Source organism: Heterodontus francisci, chromosome 4 (genome assembly GCF_036365525.1).
Source record: "Heterodontus francisci isolate sHetFra1 chromosome 4, sHetFra1.hap1, whole genome shotgun sequence".
NCBI classification, from domain to species: Eukaryota; Metazoa; Chordata; class Chondrichthyes; order Heterodontiformes; family Heterodontidae; genus Heterodontus; species Heterodontus francisci.
Window position 1 is genome coordinate 68,901,193 of NC_090374.1, and position 21,355 is coordinate 68,922,547.

A 21,355-nucleotide genomic window follows, 5' to 3' on the forward strand; every position below is an offset into this window, starting at 1 on the left:
CTTTTGCATTAATTTCTTGGTTGCCTGTCCAGCCAGTGTAGCAACATAGCCTGTCACTGGGATAAAATGTTATTAATAGGTTTGTTAATGTATATTTTGAGCAACAATGGTTGTTGTGTATTTTGAACAGCAACAAGTAGGTGCTAATACTAAATTAAGTTTGCATGGCACAATTAAAAGTCAGCCACATTTAGGAATCTACTTCTAAAACCACAAGAAAAAGCAGTCTTTTCCTCAGGAATACTTTCACACTATCAGTGCAAGTAGTCACCAAATATTGGGAAGAACTTCACAATTTGTGTATTGATTTTCCTGGCTGCTTGTAAAATGATGTATTTCAAAGAGTGTTTCAAACACAAAGGCTAGGAGAACTTTACAATGAGGTTTTCAGATACAAGAACAATATGTTATTATTAAACCTCTGAAATAAAATTTGCTCAGCTGCTCTAGTTTGCCCACCAATGTGTACAGTGTTTGGCAGTAATTCTCTTTGTGGATGTATCTTGGCGTAGTGCCATGAATAGACCATGACATTCTGATTAGTCATGAGGCCACACTAGTTCATTGGGAAATAACAAATCCTTTGAATACAATTGTCAACAGAGCAAGTGGGATTGTCATAATGTGCATGTTATGCGATGTTGCAGAAGAAAAAACCCTCTCTTTTATTCTATGTTCTGAAACCTCTGGAAAAGGTTATTCATATCCCCTTTCACTCTGTGTCTACAGGGTAGAGACAGAAAGATTTATGGTATATTTTGGGTAAGTAGAGTGAATTGTGGTGTTCAGATATTGCTCAAAATGTTATTCTCATCTACTTTGTATGGTGTTTCATCAGTACACTATTAGCACACACATCATCTGTTTGCATGCAGCATGACTGAAATCAAGGAAGCTTTAGGTTTTTTGTGCCTACGACATGTAAGGTGGTTTATTAGCATAACAAAGTTGCTTCCATGGTAACTGTCTTTATTTGGTGGTTGTTTTGGATATTCATCAACAATTAAAAAGGAAAACAATGTTACTAGGATCCTGAAGAAGCTTTGCTTGCTTACCACAATTTTATTCCAGGTAACCGACTTTGCATTGCCATTATATTTTGCTTTACATAAGCTCAAATAGATGTATTATATATGTTTAAATGGAGACTAATTTTCTAATGTTAATCAAATGGTTTAGAAAATACACTACTGCCACCTGTCCTTATCGCGATTGATATCAATGTGGCTGTAGATTATGGCATTAAGACTATTGTCGAGTTGAAAATTGACATGGGCCAATGCTTTGTTGGTCACCACATAAAATTGTTTGCTGCCTTGATGTCTACAGATTGATTGTGATTTGAGAATGCAAACTTAACATTTCTGAATTTTGCATGCAGGAACAACTATTAGCATGGTTTAATTGAAGTCATAAACATGCAATTTTATTCTGTAGAGTTGGCTAGTTAAAAATGACCGAACGAGGATCTAGAGGACACAGTTGATTGGCATTCTAGTTTTGGGACCTGAGTTTGAATCCAACACAGAGTCATGGAATGAAAGTTTTCTTTCTGTGAAACAAAATCAGTTTCTGTTGGATTTCACCTCATAGCAGAAAATGTCTGCAATTACCTGAAATTGGAATTTATAGTGGAGTCAGTCTATGTGCATGAGAGTTTATTGAAGCACTTCAACCATTTTCTCTTAAACTTGGAGAAGTTGGCCCTTTGGAAACATTGTGCACGAGCTATGCACTGAGACTGGGGAGTGGCTCTGGGAGAACCATAGCAGTTTGACTGGGAGTGTGGGAATGATAGAGACTAGGAAGAGGGAAGGAGATATGAGCTAGTGAGGGGGCAAGAATGGGATCAGAAGATGGGCATTGGAAAGAGAGAAAACTCAGGTCTGCACATGGGTAGCTATGGAGTAGTAGCTTTGACTTAGGCATATTAATGCATATGAACAATCAAAATCTAGCATTAATCAGGGAGTAGGATCGGAGCAGGAGTAGGCCGTCCGGCCCCTCGAGCCTGCTCCGCCATTCAATAAGATCATGGCTGATCTTTTCGTGGACTCAGATCCACTTACCTGCGCTCTCACCGTATCCCTTAATTCCTTTATTGTTCAAAAAGATATCTACCTTAGCTTTAAAAATGTTTACTGAAGAAGCGTCAACTACTTCACTGGGCAAGGAATTCCATAGATTAACAACCCTCTGGGTGAAGATGTTCCTTCTTAATTCAGTCCTAAATCTGCTCCCTCTAATCTTGAGGCTATGCCCTCTTGTCCTAGCTTCACCTGCCAGTGGAAACATCCTCTCTACTTGTATCTTATCTATTCCCTTCATAATTTTATATGTTTCTATAAGATCCCCCCTCATTCTTCTGAATTCCAATGAATATAATCCCAATCTACTCAGTCTCTCCTCATAAGCCAACCCCCTCAACTCCGGAATCAACCTAGTGAACCTCCTCTGCACCCTCTCCAGTGCCAGTACATCCTTTCTCAAGTAAGGAGACCAAAACTGCACACAGTACTCCAGGTGCGGCCTCACCAGTACCTTATACAGCTGCACCATAACCTCTCTGCTTTTAAACTCAATCCCTTTAGCAATGAAGGACAAAATTCCATTTGCCTTCCTAATTACTTGCTGTACCTGCAGACCAACCTTCTGCGATTCATGCACAAGGACACCCAGGTCCCTCTGCATAGCAGCATGCTGCAACTTTTTACCATTCAAGTAATAATCCTTTTTACTGTTACTCCTACCGAAATGAATGACTTCACATTTATTAACATTGTATTCCATCTGCCAGACCTTTGCCCACTCACTCAATGTATCTATGTTCCTCTGCAAAGTTTCACAGTCATCTGCACACCCTACACGTGGTCCCCAACTCCAAATCATCTATATAAATTGTAAATAATTGCGGTCCCAACACCGATCCCTGAGGCACACCACTAGTGACTGATTGCCAACCAGAATAGCACTCATTTATCCCCACTCTCTGCTTCCTGTTAGTCAACCAATCCTCTATCCATGCTAATACTTTACCCCTAACGCCATGCATCCTTATCTTATGCAGCAGCCTCTTGTGCGGCACCTTGTCGAAGGCTTTTTGGAAATCTAGGTACACCACATCCACTGGGTCCCCATTGTCCACCTTGCTCGTAATGTCATCATAGAATTCCAAAAGATTTGTCAAGCATGACCTGCCCTTCATGAACCCATGCTGCGTCTGCCCAACGGGACAATTTCTATCGAGATGCCCTGCTATTTCTTCCTTGATAATAGACTCAAGCATCTTCCCCATTACAGAGGTTAAGCTAACCGGTCTATAATTCCCCATCTTTTGTCTACCTCCCTTTTTAAACAGTGGCGTCACATCTGGTGTTTTCCAATCTGCTGGGACTACCCCAGAGTCCAGTGAATTTTGGAAAATTACCGCCAGTGCACCTGCTATTTCTCCCGCTATCTCTTTTAGTACCCTGGGATGCATTCCATCAGGGCCAGGAGACTTATCAATCCTTAGCTCCATTAGCTTGCCCAACACTACCTCTTCCGTAATAATGATTGTTTCCAGGTCCTCACCTACGTTCGTCTCTTTGTCAATTACTTACTGGCATGTTATTAATGTCCTCCACTGTGAAGACCGATACAAAATACCTGTTCAATGCCTCGGCCATTTCATCATATCCCATAACTAAATTCCCCTTCTCATCCTCTAAAGGACCAACGTTTACTTTCGCCACTCTTTTTTGTTTTATATATTTATAGAAACTTTTGCTATCTGTCTTTATATTCTGTGCTAGTTTTTTCTCATGTTCTATCTTACTTTTCTTTATAGCTCTTTTTGTGGCTTTCTGTTGACCTTTAAAGTTTTCCCAATCGTCTAGTTTCATGCTGTTTTTGGCCACTTTGTATGCCTTCTCTTTCAATTTGATAGCCTCCCTTATTTCCTTAGACACCCATGGCAGATTACCCCTTTTCTTCCAGTCCTTCCTTTTCACTGGAATATACTTTTGCTGAGCACTTTGAAAAATTGCTTTGAAAGTCCTCCACTGCTCGTCAACTGTCCCACCATAAAATCTTTGTTTCCAGTCTACTTTAGCCAAGTCCTCCCTCATTCTATTGTAGTCCCCCTTGTTCAAGCGCAGGACCCTGGTATTGGATTTTATCTTCACACTCTCCATCTGTATTCTAAATTCAACCATACTGTGATCACTCCTTCCAAGAGGATCCCTAACTATGAGGTCATTAATTATTCCTGTCTCATTACACAGGACTAGATCTATAGCTATATAAAGAGCTATAAAGCTAGAACTCAATCAAGCATGATGGTAGAGTGAAGCTCAAGATTTCTTTTTAAATGTCAATCAATTCCTTTCAAATGGCTGGAATATTGCAACAAGTTTTTCTGCATTAATTCTCTTCTTGTGATGTCTTGTTAAATAGAATACCAGATACTCAGCCAGGCACGATGCTCAATGCATCAAATTCACATTAATCTTTTGCACCTGGATCACTAATACATAAAATTTACCCATACATACTTCAAACATTTTTAGTATCAACAGTTGAAGTTTACCTATTGTGGTAGTAAAGAAAACATTCATTGGACATCTGTAAGATGGAAGCCATTAATTTTAGCCACGGTTGCTCTCATAAACACTGATTCCATCCCTCTGAGACTGAATCTAACTATGCAAAACCTTGAAATTCTTTTTTTTAATTCATTCATAGGATGTGGGTGTCATTGGCAAGGCCAGCATTTGTTGCCCATCCCTAATTGCCCTTAACAACTGAGTGACTTGCTAGGCCATTTCAGGGGGCATTTAAGAGTCAACCACATTGCTGTGGGTCTGGAGTCACATATAGGCCAGACCAGGTAAAGACGGCCGATTTCCTTCCCTAAAGGACATTAGTGAACCTGACGGGTCCAAACTGTTAATTTAAACCATTGTCACTTCTGGACTTGATAAAATTCTCCCCACCCAGGGACACAGAATTCTCGTGGTGGATGGTGGTGAGAGGTTGGGGTGCGGAGGGGAGATATTTCAATTTCTTAAAATGAAAATCCAGCTTGGAGACTTGGGCTGGTGGTGGATATCAACAGTTGCTGGTGTATTTTGGGGGCATTTCCAGGCTTCTCTGGGAATTCCACTTAATATGCCCCTTTTAAGCACAGCTGAGAACTAGGGTGCCATTTTTCACCTCCTGAAGAACCATAGGTTAACCTTCTTAGATGGAATAATTATCTTTAAAAGGCTGCATCTCCATTCCCTGAGGAGCCTGCAAGAAATGTTCCCCTCTACCTGTTTGATGTCACTCTTGTGTCTCTACAGGTGCTTACCTTGAATTGACCCTGTCCCTAGGATTTGGATGGAGTCATGGGGAGGCCACAGCAATGGATGCAAGTCCACTCTGCTGCACTTTGATTCCCTTGCCAGGTCTGTGGAATTCTTAGGCTGATTTTTCCAACATCCCCTTGCTGGTTTCCCATTCTCCTCCTTCCATACACTCCAACTCATTCAAAATTCAGACACTCATATCCTGCCTCTCATGTGAGATGCAATGGTGTGCTGTCATTTGTGAGATGCCAGCGAGGTCCACAGCTGATTGTTGGAAGGAGCCAGACACGCAGAAGGCTACAGAGACTTTGATGGCTACTGGCAGGGCACGGTGAGCAGTGCTGCGAGGTACAAGGTCTGCAGCGACAAGGTGACAAATGTCTGAGACCATCTGCCTGGAGAGTGTCAGTCTCCTGTGGCACTGGGTCTTGGTCATCTCCAGGTAGCTCCATCTTCAGCAGCAGATCCCATGCTGAGGGTATGGCCTCTGTGTCCTTCCTACCTCGTTCCTCTCCCCTGCCCTCCTGATGCCTGGTGCTCCATCCTTCCTGCAGATGATGTGCACCTTATTACTACTGGGCCCAAAATCTGACAGCCATGCCACCATTGCCAGCTGCATTCTTCCTTGTGCTCAGGTGGCTGCCTAACTGTGCTTGGCAGCTCTACCTCCTGCTCTTACGCCACTGCGATGCCTGGAGGGTGAGAGCCCCCTGCACTGCCTGAACGATTACTGCCCATTCTCCCTGCCACCCATGCTCCATGATGGCACCTGTTTCTCAATGGCTGAGTACCTCTTTGTGCCGTTCACCCTTTTATGAGTCCCAGCTAATTTCCTGGGGCAACCATGACTGGCTCCCCACCTTGTACCTGCCTTCCTTCACCTGGTCTTCCCAGACAGCACATGCAGCCTGTGTGGAAATCACAACATCTCCCACTAATGAGCTCTCCATGAGCTCCTTAACTAGTTCAGTTGGCCTAAATCATGGATTGGGTGGGATCGTGGCACTGCCCTCCCCCTGGTGAAAATGGCTGGCACGCTGGCTAGGGCTGGTATTTTGGACCTACCCCCACCATGGGACCTGAACATCCAGCCTAGAGTCTTTCAGCTCATCAATATATTTAAAATGCCAGCCCGTCTTCAGACAGTGGATTGGCTGCCTGCTGCTTGTTCTCGCTCAGTAAAAATTTGGATTGGAGCCAGCTTCCCGATGTGCTTGAGATTTTTGCCCATGTAACTCCCCCATCCACTCACCTACGTTAAAATTCCCCATATATTTTTATATAAATTTGGGATTGAAGTTGTAATGAGTGCTATACAAACACAAGATCTCTCTCTTTCTCTCTGTTTCGCTCTCTCTTTTTGATGCAAGCTGGTGATGTTGGATGTTCACCTTGTGCTGATTTAAACACAACGTCAGCATTGAAATAACAAGGAGAAGATTATGGTGTAGAACTTGAACAGTGATTCAAAACGTGTGATGGGTATTGCATGACAGTAAATTTCATTTTCTTCATAGTAACAGATCAGAATTTAATATATATTTATAAGTTAAACATTCTTATGTTAACCATCTATGTATGTGTGGGTTTAATTTCATTTGGTAATGCATTGGCATAAAATTTATTTGTATTGTTTAATACTGTCTTTAACTTGATTTTTAATGGGCTAATAACAGCATTAAAATAGTGTGCGAAGGAATTTTATATGAACATATTTGCCTGTGTACTGTTGGAGAAAATTCACCTGTTGATTTTGATTTGCTTTGAAAATATGATTTCTGTCAACACTGTGGCTGGATGAGATTCTGGCATTTAAAAAATACACATGATTCAATCAAAGATTTAAAACTGGAAGTAGTTAACATGCACTTCAGCTAAATAATTTACTACTATTTGAATGCATGTAAAATGTTTTCTGTGAACCTGTCACAATTGCAGTTTTTGACTTTGTATTTCATTTGCAGAACTAATGCTGAAAATCAGATTGTGAAATCAGGATTTACGAGTAGAGAGATAATTATTTTACAAAATGATGACCCAGGTGGAGTATTTGAATTCTCCGCACAGACAAGAGGACCATATTTTGTTCATGTAAGTCTGGATGAATGGTGTTCAAAATGAATTTTTGAACTTTTTTGTGAACAAAGTACAGCTTTACTTGATTCTCCGTGAATTAAGTTTCTTTCTGTCCTGGGTTATCCATGTGTTTGACCTTTCTAGCTTTAAAAGAACACGTTCGCTAATATTGTGACCTCTCTGGGAAGCTTCATTTTACCACCAAGTGGAGAAGGGACTCAAAACGAAGTGCAATTCTGTTATGCAGAATAGCTTGGAACAGAAAACTTATTTATAGCCATACTATAAAAGCAAAATACTGTGGATGCTGGAAATCAGAAATAAAAACAAGAAATGCTGGAAATACTCAGCTGGCCTGGCAGCATCTGTGGAGAGAGAAGCAGAGTTAATGTTTCGGGTCAGTGACCCTTCTTCGGAACTGGCAAATATTAGAAATGTCAAAGGTTATAAGCAAGTAAAGCGGGGGGGTGGGGCAAGAGATAACAAAGAAGAAGGTGTAGATTGGACAAGGCCACAGAATAGCTGACCAGAAGGTCATGGAGCAAAGGCAAACAATATGTTCATGGTGTGTTGAAAGACAAAGCATTCGTACAGATAGGGTGTTAACGGACTGAAGATTGAACAGCAGCAAGTACAAACATGAAAAAAAACAGTGGGTAAGCAAACTGAACAAACTAAGATGAAATGAAATAAACAAACAAAAAAAATGTAAAAAAGAAAAATATAACTAAAAATAAAAGTAAAATGGGGGGGCCCGTCATGCTCTGTTATTTATAGCCATGTTTGCTTTTAACAGGATATAGCTTGTACTTAACATATTAACATCTGATAATTTACAGATATACCGAGTTCTTGCCTACTTTCTTCCTTTCCCTTCACTCCTTTGCTGAAGGATGGACTCCTTGTGAGGGCATAGTTTCATAGGTTTCAGTTGTGTTTTGGTACAGCAATCCAATGGCTGTTATTCTTGTGTGAACCTTTACAATGAATGGTAGAATGTTATTTGACCACAAGCCAACAGAACCGAGCTATATTCTATCCTCAACAAAACAAAAAGTGCTTTAAATACTCAGCAGGTCTGGCGGCATCTGTGGAGAGAGAAGCAAAGTTAACGTTTTAGATCTGTGACCTTTCATCAGAACTGGCAAAGGTTAGAAATGAATTAAGTTTTAAGCAAATGAAGGGGAGAGGAGTGGGGGAGAGAACAAAGGGGACGGCGTTTGATAGGGCAGAGGGAGATTAAATAACAAAGCTGAAAGCTGTCCTGGGGCAAAGGCAAAACATGTGTTAAGGCTTGTGGTGAAAGACAAAGCATTAGTCCAGAGAGAGTGTTAATAGTGGAATAATGAGCAGCTCTGACTGCATGAAAAGCAGGCACATGGTTAAAAAATTATTCTATCTTCACCTGATTACTACACAGGCCCGCATCTAATGGTCATTGGATAACACTGAGGAGAGGCAATCCTGACTAAATTCCTTCTGTGCAGCTGATTGTAATGTTTTTGCTGCCACCTGGCTGAGATAAGGCAATCATTGAGCCTGAGTGTAAAATTTTGCCTTTAGTGCTTTCAGCATCAGGAGTGCAATCAAATATTTGGTGGTATGTCTGATTTGTGGACCTCATGATTTTCTGTTCATTAAGGGTGTTAGATAGAAAATCACTGAAGGCCACATAGGCATGTGTTAAATTCCCAATATGCACTGTGACTTCAAGAAGCTCTGCAGTCGGAGCTCTAGAGATGCCAGTTTACCCTCAAATATCCTCTTGGTCTGTGCATCTCAACTTTTCACCAGATAAACTCTGAGATTTTGGAGGCCCTATCTTTTGTCGAGACTTATATAGGTTTAACAGTATGCGGAATTACTGTGAAAATGCATGCATATATATTTATACGCCTTCTAACTACTGTGCATCTTGAGCTTGGAACATGCATGTCTTTTGCAATGACCTCACTGATCAAGAATAATCTGGAAATCTGTAACAGAATTTTCTCAAGATTGGAAGCTTATGTTCAGGCATCCATACATGTGGCTATGACAAAAATGGAGCATTTTGTGGAAGCTTTAATTTGGTATTTCCTTATTTGGTTCTGTCTTGGTAGTTAACCAGTTTCATTCACAGAACTCATGGGCAGAATTTTACCAGCCCCCGGATGGCGGACTAGGAGGTGGGGGCGGGGTGGAAGTGATAAAGTGATGGGAGCACGCTGGGATGGATTGCCGACGCAGTTTCCCACAGTGGGAACAGCAGCAGCAACTCAAGTTTCTATCATATTATGATCACTCTTGCCTAGAGGATCCTTTACTATAAGATCATTAATTAATCCTGTCTCATTACTCATTACCAGGTCTAAAATAGCCTGCTCCCTGGTTGGTTCCAGAACGTATTTTTTGAGGAAACTGTCCTGAATGCACTCTATGACCTCATCCTCAAGGCTATCTTTGCCAATTTGATTCATCCTGACATGGCTCCCTGTAACAAGCAATGTAGATAAAGGGGAACCAGTAGATGTATTGTATTTGGATTTCCAAAAATCATTCAATTAGACACTGATAAAAGGTTACTGAGCAAGATAAGAGCTCATTGTGTTGTAGATAATATATTAGCATGGATAGAGGATTGGCTAACAGGAAACAGAGAGTTGGGATAAATGGGGCATTTTCAGGTTGGCAAACTCTCTAGTGGGGTGCCACAGGGATCACTGCTGGGGCCTCAACTATTTACAATCTATATCAATGACTTGGATGAAGGGACAGAGTGTATTGTAGCCAAATTTGCTGATAGAAAGGTGGGAAGGCAAGTTGTGAGGAGGATGCATTGGGTGGTTATCTTTCAAAATTCTGTAGATTCAGGAAAGGTTCCTGCAGACTGGATAGCAGCAAACGTAACCCCACTACTTAAGAAGGGAGTAAGAGAGAAAACAGAGAACTACAGACCTGTTAGTTTGACGTCAGTAGTAAGGAAAATGTTAGAATCTATTATAAAGGATGAGATAACTGGACACTTAGAAAATAATTATATGATTGAGCAGAGCCAACATGGATTTGTGAAAGGGAAATCATGTTTGACAAACCTGTTGGAGTTTTTTGAGAATGTTCCTTATATCATAGATAAAGGAGAACCAGTGGATGTGGTGTATTTGGATTTTCAGAAGGCTTTTGATAAGATCCCACACAGGAGGTTAGTTAATAAAATTAGAGCACATGGGATTAGGGGTAATATACTGCTATATGGATTGAGAATTGGTCAACAGACAGAAAATAGAGAGTAAGAATAAATGGGTCATTCTCAGGATGGCAGGCTGTTCTTAGTGGGGTTCAAAGTAAGGATCAGTGCTTTGGCCACAGCTGTTCACAATCTATAGAAATAATTTGCATGTGGGTACAAATTGTAATATTTCCAAATTTGCTGATGACACAAAACTAGGTGGGAATGTAAGTTGTGAGGAGGATGCATGGAGGCTTCAAGGGGTTTTGGACAGGCTAAGGGAATGGACAAGAACATGGCAGATGGAATATAATGTGAATAATTGTGAAGTGCTCCACGGTAGTAAAAAACAGAAAGGTTTCTTAAATGTTGAGAGGTTGGGAAGTGTTGATGTCCAAAGGAACCTGGGTGTCCCTGTTCATGAGCCACTAAAAGCTAGTATGCAGTTGCAGCAAGCAATTAGGAAGGCAAATGGTATGTTGGCCTTCATTGCAAGGGGACTTGAGTACAGGAGTAAAGAAGTCTTGCTGCAATTGTATAGAGCCTTGGTGAGACTGCACCTGGTGTATTGTGTACAGTTTTTGCTCTCCTTCTCTCAGGAAGGATTTACTTGCCATAGAGACAGTGCTGCAGAGGTTCACCAGACTAATCCCTGGGATGGTGGGATTATCGTTGTGAGGAGAGATGGCAGAAACTGGGCCTGTATTCTCTAGAGTTTGGAAGAATTAGAGGTGATCTCATTGAAACTTACAAAATTCTACAGGGCGTTGAAGGGTAGATGTGTATAGGATGTTTCGCCTGGCTGGGTGAGTCTAGAACCAGTGGACACAGTCTCAGAATGAGGGGCAGGCCATTTAAGACTGAGATGAGGAGGAATTTCTTTACTCAGAGGGTGGTAAATCTGTGGCATTCTCTACCCCCAGAGGGCTGTGGAAACTCAATCATTGATCATGTTCAAGACAGAAATCAATAGATTTCTGGATACTAATGACATCAAGGGATATGAGGATAGTGGGGAAAAATGGCGTAGAGGTAGATGATCAGCCATGATCTGTTTGAATGGTGGAGCAGGCTCGATGGGCCGAATGGCCTACTCCTGTTCCTATTTCCTATGATATAAAGAATCTGCAAAGGGATATAGGGAGGTTAAATGAGTGGCAAAAAATTTTGTAGATTGAGCATAAAGTGGGAAAATGTGACGTTGTCCACTTTGGAAGGAAGAATAGAAAAGCAGAATATTATTTAAATGGAGGCACATTACAGAATGCTGTGATACAGAGGAATCTGGTTGTCCTTGTACATGAATCACAAAAGGTTAGCATGCAGGTACTATAAGTAATTGGGAAGGCAAATGGAATGTTGGCCTTTATTGCAAGGGGGATGGGGTATAAAAGCAGGGAAGTCTTGCTGCAACTGAACAGGGCGTTGGTGAGGCAACACCTAGAGTACTGTGTACAGTTTTGGTCTCCTTATTTAAGGAGGGATATACTTGTATTGGAGGCAGTTCAGAGAAGGTTCACGAGGTTGCTTCCTGGGATGAAGGGGTTGTCTTATGTGGAAGAGGACCAGGTTGGGTCTATACTCATTGGAGTTTAGAAGAATGAGAGGTGATCTTTTAAAAAATATAGAATTTCGAGAGGACTTGACAGGGTAGATGTTCAGAGGATGTTTCCCCTTGTGAAGTAATCTTAAATTAGGGGACAGAGTTTCAGAATAAAGTAAATAAAAGCAAAATACTGCAGATGCTGAAAATCTGAAATAAAAGCAAAGTGCTGGAAAAACTCAGCAGGTCTGGCAGCATCTGTGGAGAGAGAAACAGTCTTAACATTTCATGTCTGTGACCTTTCATCACAACTGGAAAAAGTTAGAAATGTAATAGGCCAGAATAAGGTATCTCTCATTTAATACGGAGATGAGGAGGAATTTCTTCTCTGAGAGTCATTAATCTTTGGAATTCTCTGCCCCAGAGAGCAGTGGAGGTTGTGTCATTGAATATATTCAAGGCCGAGTTCGACAGATTTTAATCTACAAGGGACTCAAAGATTATGAGGTTCAATGAAAATTGCAGGATGACATGCCAAGAGCAGCACCAGGCATACCTAAAAATGAGGTGTCAGCCTGGTGAAGCTACAGCACAGGACTACTTGCATGTCAAACGGTGGAAACAGCATGCAATGGACAGGCTAAGCCATTCCACAACCAACCGATCAGATCTAAGCTCTGCAGTCCTGCCACATCCAGTTATGAATGGTGGTGGACAATGAAACAACTAACAGGAGGAGGCTCCACAAATATCCCCATCTTCAAAGATGGGGGAGCACAGCATAACAGTCCAAAAGACAAGGCTGAAGCATTTGCATCCATCTTCAGCCAGAAGTGCTGAGTGAATGATCACCTCGGCCTCCTCCTGAGGAGGGAATGTTCACTGATGATTGCACAATGTTCAGTACCATTCGTGACTCCTCAGATACTGAAGCAGCCTGTGTCCAGATGCTGCAAGACCTGGACAACATCCAGGCTTGGGCTGATAAGTGGCAAGTAACATTCGCAACACACAAGTGCCAGGCAATGATAATCTCCAACAAGAGAGAATCTAACCATCTCCCCTTGACATTCAATGCCATTACAATAGCTGAATCCCCCACTATCAACATCCTGGGGGTTACCATTGACCAAAAACTGAACTGGAGAAGCCATATAAATACTGTTGCTACAAGAGCAAGTCAGAGGCTGGGAATTCTGTGATGAGTGACTCACCTCCTGTCTCCCCAATGCCTGTCCACGTCTACAAGGCACAAATCATGAGTGTGATGGAATACTCTCCACTTGCCTAGAAGGGTGCAGCTCCAACAATACTGAAGAAGCTCGACACTAACCAGGACAAAGCAGCCTGTATGACTGGCACCTCATCCACCACCTTCAACATTCACTCCCTTCACCACTGATGCACGGTGACAGCAGTGTGTACCATGTACAAGATGCACTGCAGCACCTTCCAAAGCCATGACCTCTACCACCTAGAAGGACAAGGGCAACAGATGCATGGGAACACCACCACCTGAACTTTCCCTCCAAGCCGCACACCATCCTGACTTGGAACTATATCATCGTTCCTTCACTGCTGCTGGGTCAACATCTGGGAACTACCTTCCTAACAGCGCTGTTGGTGTATCTACCCCTCAAGCACAGCAGCAGTTCAAGAAGTCAGCTCACAACCATCTTCTCAAGGGAATAAATGCTGGCCTAACTAGTGATGCCCACATCCCATGAATGAATAAAAAAAAGAGAGGAAAATGGAGGTGAAGCCACGATCAGATCAGCCATGGTCTTTTTGAATGGCAGAGCAGGCTTGATGGGCCGAATGGCCTACTCCTGCTCTTGCTGCTTATGTTCTGATGTTCACAATGAGCTGTGGGTTAGAATCAGTAGCTAAAGCAATCTTGAAAGGGTACTTTATGTGTTACCATGGGCACACTACATAATTTTGTCAGATGTCAAAGCAAGTGAAGACACTCTCAAAGGCATAGGGACGTGTAACTCATCTGTTAAAATAGTCTGACATTTGGAAGTCAATGATTGTTAGAATAGAAAGGATAAAAAACATGAACTGCTGCAGTGGGACAAAGTAGAATATAAATGTAATCTGTTTTTTCTGGTCAGGCTGACCTTTGCCTGGGATTTTTGGGGAGGATGGGGAGGGGGGCTGTTCACCAATATGGTCAATTGTGTACTGAGGCAGATTTATGATGTGCATAATTCAGTGACACTCCACACTATAATTTCTATGTGATTTGCTCATTTCTGCTCCTTGATTTTAATGGACCAAAAATATTTTCTTTCTTAGGAAGGTGTTGCCTTTGAACTTAAGATTGTCCGATACCGTGGGGCACTACTGAAGCAATTCTTGCGCTATGTTGTGGAACCAAAAAAATCTTTTGAGTTTTATGGGAGTACAGGAGTTTTGGAATTTGATCCTGGTGAAAGAGAGATCGTAATAACATTGTTAGCAAGGCAAGATGACGTACCAGAGGTAAGGCTTTGGGTTACTTTGCAGAGTGCAAAAAAAAACTTTGGAGTGTCTATTTGATAATGGTTAATCATTCAGAAGTAAACATTGATATTGGATATTGTGCTGTTCATGTGAACAGATTCCTTGAAATCAAGTATTTTTTAACTGCATTCAGCATTGAAGAGTTTTAATATACAAGGATCATGTGCTGCAGGTTGGTAGAGCTGTTAGAGAATGATTAAGAAGAAGTATAATTGTCATTGTAATGAAACCTTCTGGGCAACCTTGTTAATTCAATGCTTGAAAAAGCAGCAGCAGGCCTCTCTACCATTTAAAAAAATGCTAAGAGACGGGGTGACTAAGTTTGGTGCAATGCCTACAATTATTCTGTACACTTTAATGGTAAGGCATTTCTGCGAGCAGAAAAACCATTTTATCTGATGGTTTCTGTTACAATCAGTTAATTTTGTTGCAACTGGCTATTTAACCCAGCCTATCTCATTTCCCAAGGTTCCCAAGTATCACCATCCCCTTATTAGCAAATCTAAAAATACTCCAGAGCACCGATACAAACCTATAACCTATGTTACTTAATCAGCAACAACTGGCTGGGCATGGAATTCCCAAAGTCCCAGCAGTTCGGGAACCTTATTTTTGTAAGGCATTCACTCTTTGTTTATACTTACAATGCTCAATGCTCTTTGTAATCAGATATCCCTCCACTTTTTCAGGGTGTTGGTTGACACAGTATTGACTTGTAACTGCATGTTTTATTTACTATCTTTAATTCTGAGGGCGAAAATGTTTCTTTCTTTTGCTTGAGGCTTCTTAATTTTGTACCTCTCCTTTTGTAATATTTGACTGGCCTTCCATGTTCTACCCTCCGTAAACTTGAGCTCATCCAAATCTCTCCTGTCAATGTCTTAACTCTCAATATGTCCCATTCGCCCATCACCCTTGTACTCGCTGACTCACATTGACAATGCCCCGCTTTTAAAATTCTCATCCTGGTTTTCACATCCCTCCAGGTCCTTGCACCTCCCTATTTCTGTAATCTCCTCTAGTCCTACGACCCTCGAAGGTATCTGCACTCCTCCAGTTCTGGCTTTTTGACCATTGCCGATTTTAATCACTTAATTGGTAGCTGTGCCATCAGCTGCCAAGTTCTTAAGCTCTGGAATTTCCTCCATCAACCTTTCTGCCTCTCTTCGTCTCTTCCCTCTTTAAAGTTGCTCCTTAAAATCTACCTCTTTGACCAAGGTCGGTCCTAATAGTTCCTTATGTAGCTTGTTGTCATTCTGCTTGATAGCACTCCTGTGAAGTGCCATGGGACTTTTTACTATGTTAAAGGTTCTATATAAATACAAGTTGTTGTTTATTTTACCTTTCATTAGAACATATTAAACTTATTAAAAACAGTTGATTGTCTGCTGTTTGTGTTTATGTAATTCATTGACTTGTTCTTAGCTGGATGAACACTACTCTGCAATACTCAGCAGCCATAGTTTACCACCAAGCAAATTAGGAACTGCTACACAAATCAATATCACAGTTTTGAAGAATGATGATCCTCATGGTGTGATAGAATTCATCACTCAAGAATTTACTAAAACTATAAATGAAAGCAAGGGAGATACTTTGTACACAGGTAAAAACAACTTTACTAATTAATGACTGATATGATTTTCCAGTGGTTGTAGTTATAAAAGTTCATATACTTGCCCTTTGAAATGAAATAATATAACTAACAGAATAGTAGTCATTTTCTGTACTCATAAATTTAGCACTACTGGGAAAATTAATGTATCTACAGACAATATGCATTAAAAAATTGTTTAGATGAAAATGGTTAAGCTTTAAAAAATGTAAGGTCTCATCATTTGCACACATGTAGCAATTAAGGCCTCTAAAAGCACCTACCTCAATTTTTAAAGTGTCAGCTAATTAATGGTCAGGAAGCAGGTTTGTTATCCAATTAAGGATAGCGGGCGCGCTCCCGAAGCTGGAGGGCCAATGGGAGGCCCTTCAGCACTGACACATCAGCAGTCCAAATGGCTGAGGTGAAAGCTGCCGACTGGTGATGGAGAGAGAGAGAGGGTGCCTCAATATGGAGGCATACACCTAAGAAAAGGTCAGATTTAAAATGGCCACAGCTGTCTGGCTGTGATCGTGCAGCAGCTGCAGCAGTGGCCTGGCGACTGTTACATGTGCGGTTGGGGGAGGGGGAAATCCCTCGTGGGATTAATCACAAGCCCCTCCAATCCTGCTGTGAGGCCGCCTTGATGCACTGGCTGTATTTTGGCCCGATGTGCAAAGCTCACGTGGCGACTGGAAATCCCAGTCTGCATGGGAAAGGGGCCTTAATAGGCCCATCAATTGGCTACCCGCTGCTTATTAAAAACGGCTGGGAATTGGGATTATGTTGCCAGGGTGGTACAGTGGCTGGCAGCACGAGATTGCGGGTGCAGCTGCCTCCAATCCCAACCCCACGTCCGACTGAAAATCCCGCCTAACAATTCAGGTTGATAACCTTTTGTCAGAACCAAGCATTGTGGGTGCTAACATTGTTAGAAATCTTCAACAGAGGTTGAGGGAAAGGTCTTATGAGGAAAGGCTGAGGGACTTGAGGTTGTTTTCGTTGGAGAGAAGGAGGAGGAGAGGTGACTTAATAGAGGCATATAAGATAATCAGAGGGTTAGATAGGGTGGATAGTGAGCGTCTTTTTCCTCGGATGGTGATGGCAAACACGAGGGGACATAGCTTCAAGTTGAGGGGTGATAGATATAGGACAGATGTCAGAGGTAGTTTCTTTACTCAGAGAGTAGTAAGGGCGTGGAATGCCCTGCCTGCAGCAGTAGTAGATTCGCCAACTTTAAGGGCATTTAAGTGGAAATTGGATAGACATATGGATGAAAATGGAATAGTGTAGGTCAGATGGTTTCACAGGTCGGCGCAACATCAAGGGCCGAAGGGCCTGTACTGCGCTGTAATGTTCTAATTCTAAAAAAACAATGAGGCTCATTGGCATTCTGAGGAAGCAGTTTGTTTCAATGTATGGTCCAATGTCTTATTGTATATGTCTTATTGTACAGCCCTGAGAAAGCATCCAAAACAATTTGTAATAAGAACAGAAAATGCTGGAAATACTCAGCAGTTTAGGAAGCATCTGTGGAGAGAGAAAAACAAATATTGTTTCAGGTCGATGTCCTTTTGTCAGAACTAGAAAATGTTAGAGATGTAACAGGTTTTAAGCAAGTACATTTCTAAATGGTGGAGGGAATGAACAGAAGGGAATGTCTGTGATAGGCTAGAAGGCAGGAGAGATTAAATGTCGGAAAGGATGATGGTGCAAGGCAAAAGGAGATGGTAATGGGGTAAGTAAAGAAACAAAAGATGGTTCCAGAGGAGGTAGAGGTGGGATAGCAGAGTTGTTACTTACAGCTGTTGTCTGAAAAAATGGAGGCAGAGGCTATGATCTGCAATTGTTGAATTCAACATCATGTCTGGAAAGCTGTAAAGTGCCTGCCTTACATTAAGCTTCATTGGAACAGTGCAGAAGGCAGTCCCACTGGTTGAGGTGAAAGCTGAACAGAGGTGTTCCACAAACTGGTCACCTAATCTGCATTTGGTCTCCCAAATGTAGAGGAGACTGCATCATGAGCAATGAATTCAATATACAAAATTGAAAGAATTACAAATAAATCACTGTTTCACCTGGAAGGGAGTGTTTGGGCCCTGGATTGTGGGAATGGAGGAGGTGTAAGAGCAGGTGTTGCATCTCCCATGCTGGCATGTGAATGTACTTTGGGAAGGGGAAGGGGCATTGGGTATGATTGAAGAATGGACCAGGGTGTCACAGAGGGAATGGTCCCTTCGGAATTCTTGCAGGGGAAGGGAAAATGTGATTTGTGGTGGCAGCACAATGGGGGTGTTGGAAATGGCATTGGATGATCCATGGAATACGGAGGCTGGTGGGATGGAGGGTGAGGGCAAGGGGAACCCTATCGTGGTTCTGGGGGGAAGGGAAGGGTTGAGAGCAGAAGTGCAGGAAATGGAACGGCCATGGTTGAGGCCCAGTTGAGGGGAATCCGAGCTGAAGGAAAAAGGAAGGCATATCGGAAGTCCTGGCATGGAAGGGGGCATCATCAGAACAGATGCAACCTGGAGAAACTGGGAGAATGAAATAGAGACCTTACAGGAAGCAGAGAGGGTGTGTGTAGTCAAGGTAGCTGTGGGAAACAATGGGCTTATAGTTAATATTGGTTGATAGGCTAAATCCAGAAATGGATACAGAGAAGTTGAGGAAGGGAAGGGAAGAGGCATGTGAAAGCAAGGGAAGGGTGGAATTTGGAAGTAAAGCTGATGAAATTTTCCAGCTCAGGTCAAGAGCCAAAAACAATACAGCACAGTGGCGCAGTGGTTAGCACCGCAGCCTCACAGCTCCAGGGACCCGGGTTCGATTCCGGGTACTGCCTGTGTGGAGTTTGCAAGTTCTCCCTGTGTCTGCGTGGGTTTTCTCCGGGTGCTCCGGTTTCCTCCCACAAGCCAAAAGACTTGCAGGTTGATAGGTAAATTGGCCATTATAAATTGTCACTAGTATAGGTAGGTGGTAGGGAAATATAGGGACAGGTGGGGATGTTTGGTAGGAATATGGGATTAGTGTAGGATTAGTATAAATGGGTGGTTGATGTTCGGCAGAGACTCGGTGGGCCGAAGGGCCTGTTTCAGTGCTGTATCTCTAATCTAATACCGATACACTCATCAGTGTTCCAGAAAAAGAGGTGAGGGAGGGGACCTGGGTGGCAGTGGTTAGCACCGCAGCCTCACAGCTCCAGCGACCCAGGTTCAGTTCTGGGTAATGCCTGTGTGGAGTTTGCAGGTTCTTCCTGTGACCGCGTGGGTTTCCACTGGGTGCTCCGGTTTTCTCCCACAGCCAAAGACTTGCATGTTGATAGGTAAATTGGCCATTGTAAATTGCCCCTAGTGTAGGTAGGCGGTAGGAGAATGGTGGGGATGTGGTAGGGAATATGGGGTTAATGTAGGATTAGTATAAATGGGTGGTTGTTGGTCGGCACAGACTCAGTGGGCCGAAGGGCCTGTTTCAGTGCTGTATCTTTAAATAAATAAATAAAATAAAGAATGTTCCACATGTCCCATGAAAAGTCAGGCAGAGCTAGTATCCATATGGGTTCCCGTTGCAACATCTTTTATTTCAGGGAAGTGAGTGGAGTCAAAGAAGAAGTTGTTCTATCTGAGAACAAGTTCAGCCAGGTGGAGGAGGGTGTTGGTGGATGGGGACTGGTTGGCCCCCTGTTCATTCCCCCATCAGGATGGTCTGAGGTCTCTCCGCTTCTTCCTTGGAGGCATAGAGAGATTGCATGTCCATGATGAAAAGGAGACAGTTAGGGCTTGGAAACTGTTGAAATGGCAGAGGGCATCAGAAAAGTAAAAGGTGGGAAGAGAGAGGACAAAGAGAGAAAAATAGAAACAAAAACAGAAGATGCTGGAAATACTCAGCAGGTCAGGCAGCATCTGTGGAGAGAAAAGCAGAGTTATCATTACAGATTTGTGTCACAGTTTGTTTTTGTTTCAGAATTCCAGCATCCATAGTATTTTTCTTTTGTATGAGTGAAAAATAGAGCTGAGTTAGAATGAAATCAGTTCTGTGGGCCAAGAACAAGCTGAAATGATGGGGCAGTCCTGTTTGTGGATCTTGGGAAGCAGGTAAAAGTGGGTTGTGCCGGGTTGGAGGTCTATGAGGTTGGAGGCCCGTGGAGGAAAGATCTTCAAAGGAGATGAGGCCAGTGACAGACTTGAAACAATGGCTTGATGTTCAGTGATGGGGTTGTAGTCCAGGGGAGGTAGGAGGAGGTGTCAGAGAGTTGACATTCTGCCTTCACTAGGTCGAAGTCGGTTCAAACAATGCCACTCTTGTCAGCTGGTTTAATAATATTAGATTTCGACCCAAGAGAACACAATGCTGCAAGTTAAGAGGTAGGTAGGTTAGAGTGAGTGAGGGAGAAGAGAAATTGAGATGATGGATGCCACGCCCGCAATTCCCAATGAAAAAATCTAGACCGGGCAAGAGGCCACATAGACGGCTGCATGTGGAACGAGAATCCTGTACTTGGGAGAAAGAGTCTGCTTTGCAGTAGTGGGGGAGGACTCCTGGCCAAAGAAGTGGGTGCAGAGGCCAAGACAATGGAAGAAGAACTCAACGTTATGCTGGGCTTGAAATTCATTGAGGTGGGGAAGTAAGCGGATGAAGCTGAGCCCTGAGCTGAGGATTGATCGCTCGGTGTCAGAGAGGGGAAGAGCAGAATAATTTGTGTCTGATGGATCTTGCATAATTTTGCCATCCAAAGAATGGAACCAGGAACATAGACCTGATGTCTCAGTGGAACTGGAATAAGATGAGGAAATGGGAAAGGCTGTTGGACCAAACATATGAATGCCTCCCTTGTGGCCCTGCAGTAATTACTTGGTCTACAGGATCGTGAGGAGGGGCTGAAATACGAAAGGGTAGAAAGTTATGTTGCAGTTGTATAAAGCTCTGGTTTTACCCCATATGGAGTACTGCATTCATTTCTGTGCACCACACTTCAGGGAGGGATATATTGGCCTTGGAGGGGGTGCAATGCAGATACAGCAGAATGATACCAGGACTGAAGGAATTAAAGTATGACAGGTTGCTTAGACATGGTTGTATTCCCTTCAGTATGGAAGATT

The 21,355-nt window shown here is 42.5% G+C and overlaps 1 protein-coding gene across 1 annotated transcript in view; it reads left to right on the top strand.

Moving 5' to 3' along the window:
• The window catches only part of adgrv1 (adhesion G protein-coupled receptor V1), an 810,104-nt gene that overhangs the window by 80,769 nt on the left and 707,980 nt on the right, over positions 1 to 21,355 (top strand). The window contains exons 11-13 of the mRNA XM_068029668.1: positions 7,298 to 7,424; positions 14,462 to 14,647; positions 16,094 to 16,274. Coding sequence (XP_067885769.1) covers positions 7,298 to 7,424; positions 14,462 to 14,647; positions 16,094 to 16,274 — 494 coding nt within the window. The remainder of the gene's footprint in view (positions 1 to 7,297; positions 7,425 to 14,461; positions 14,648 to 16,093; positions 16,275 to 21,355) is intronic.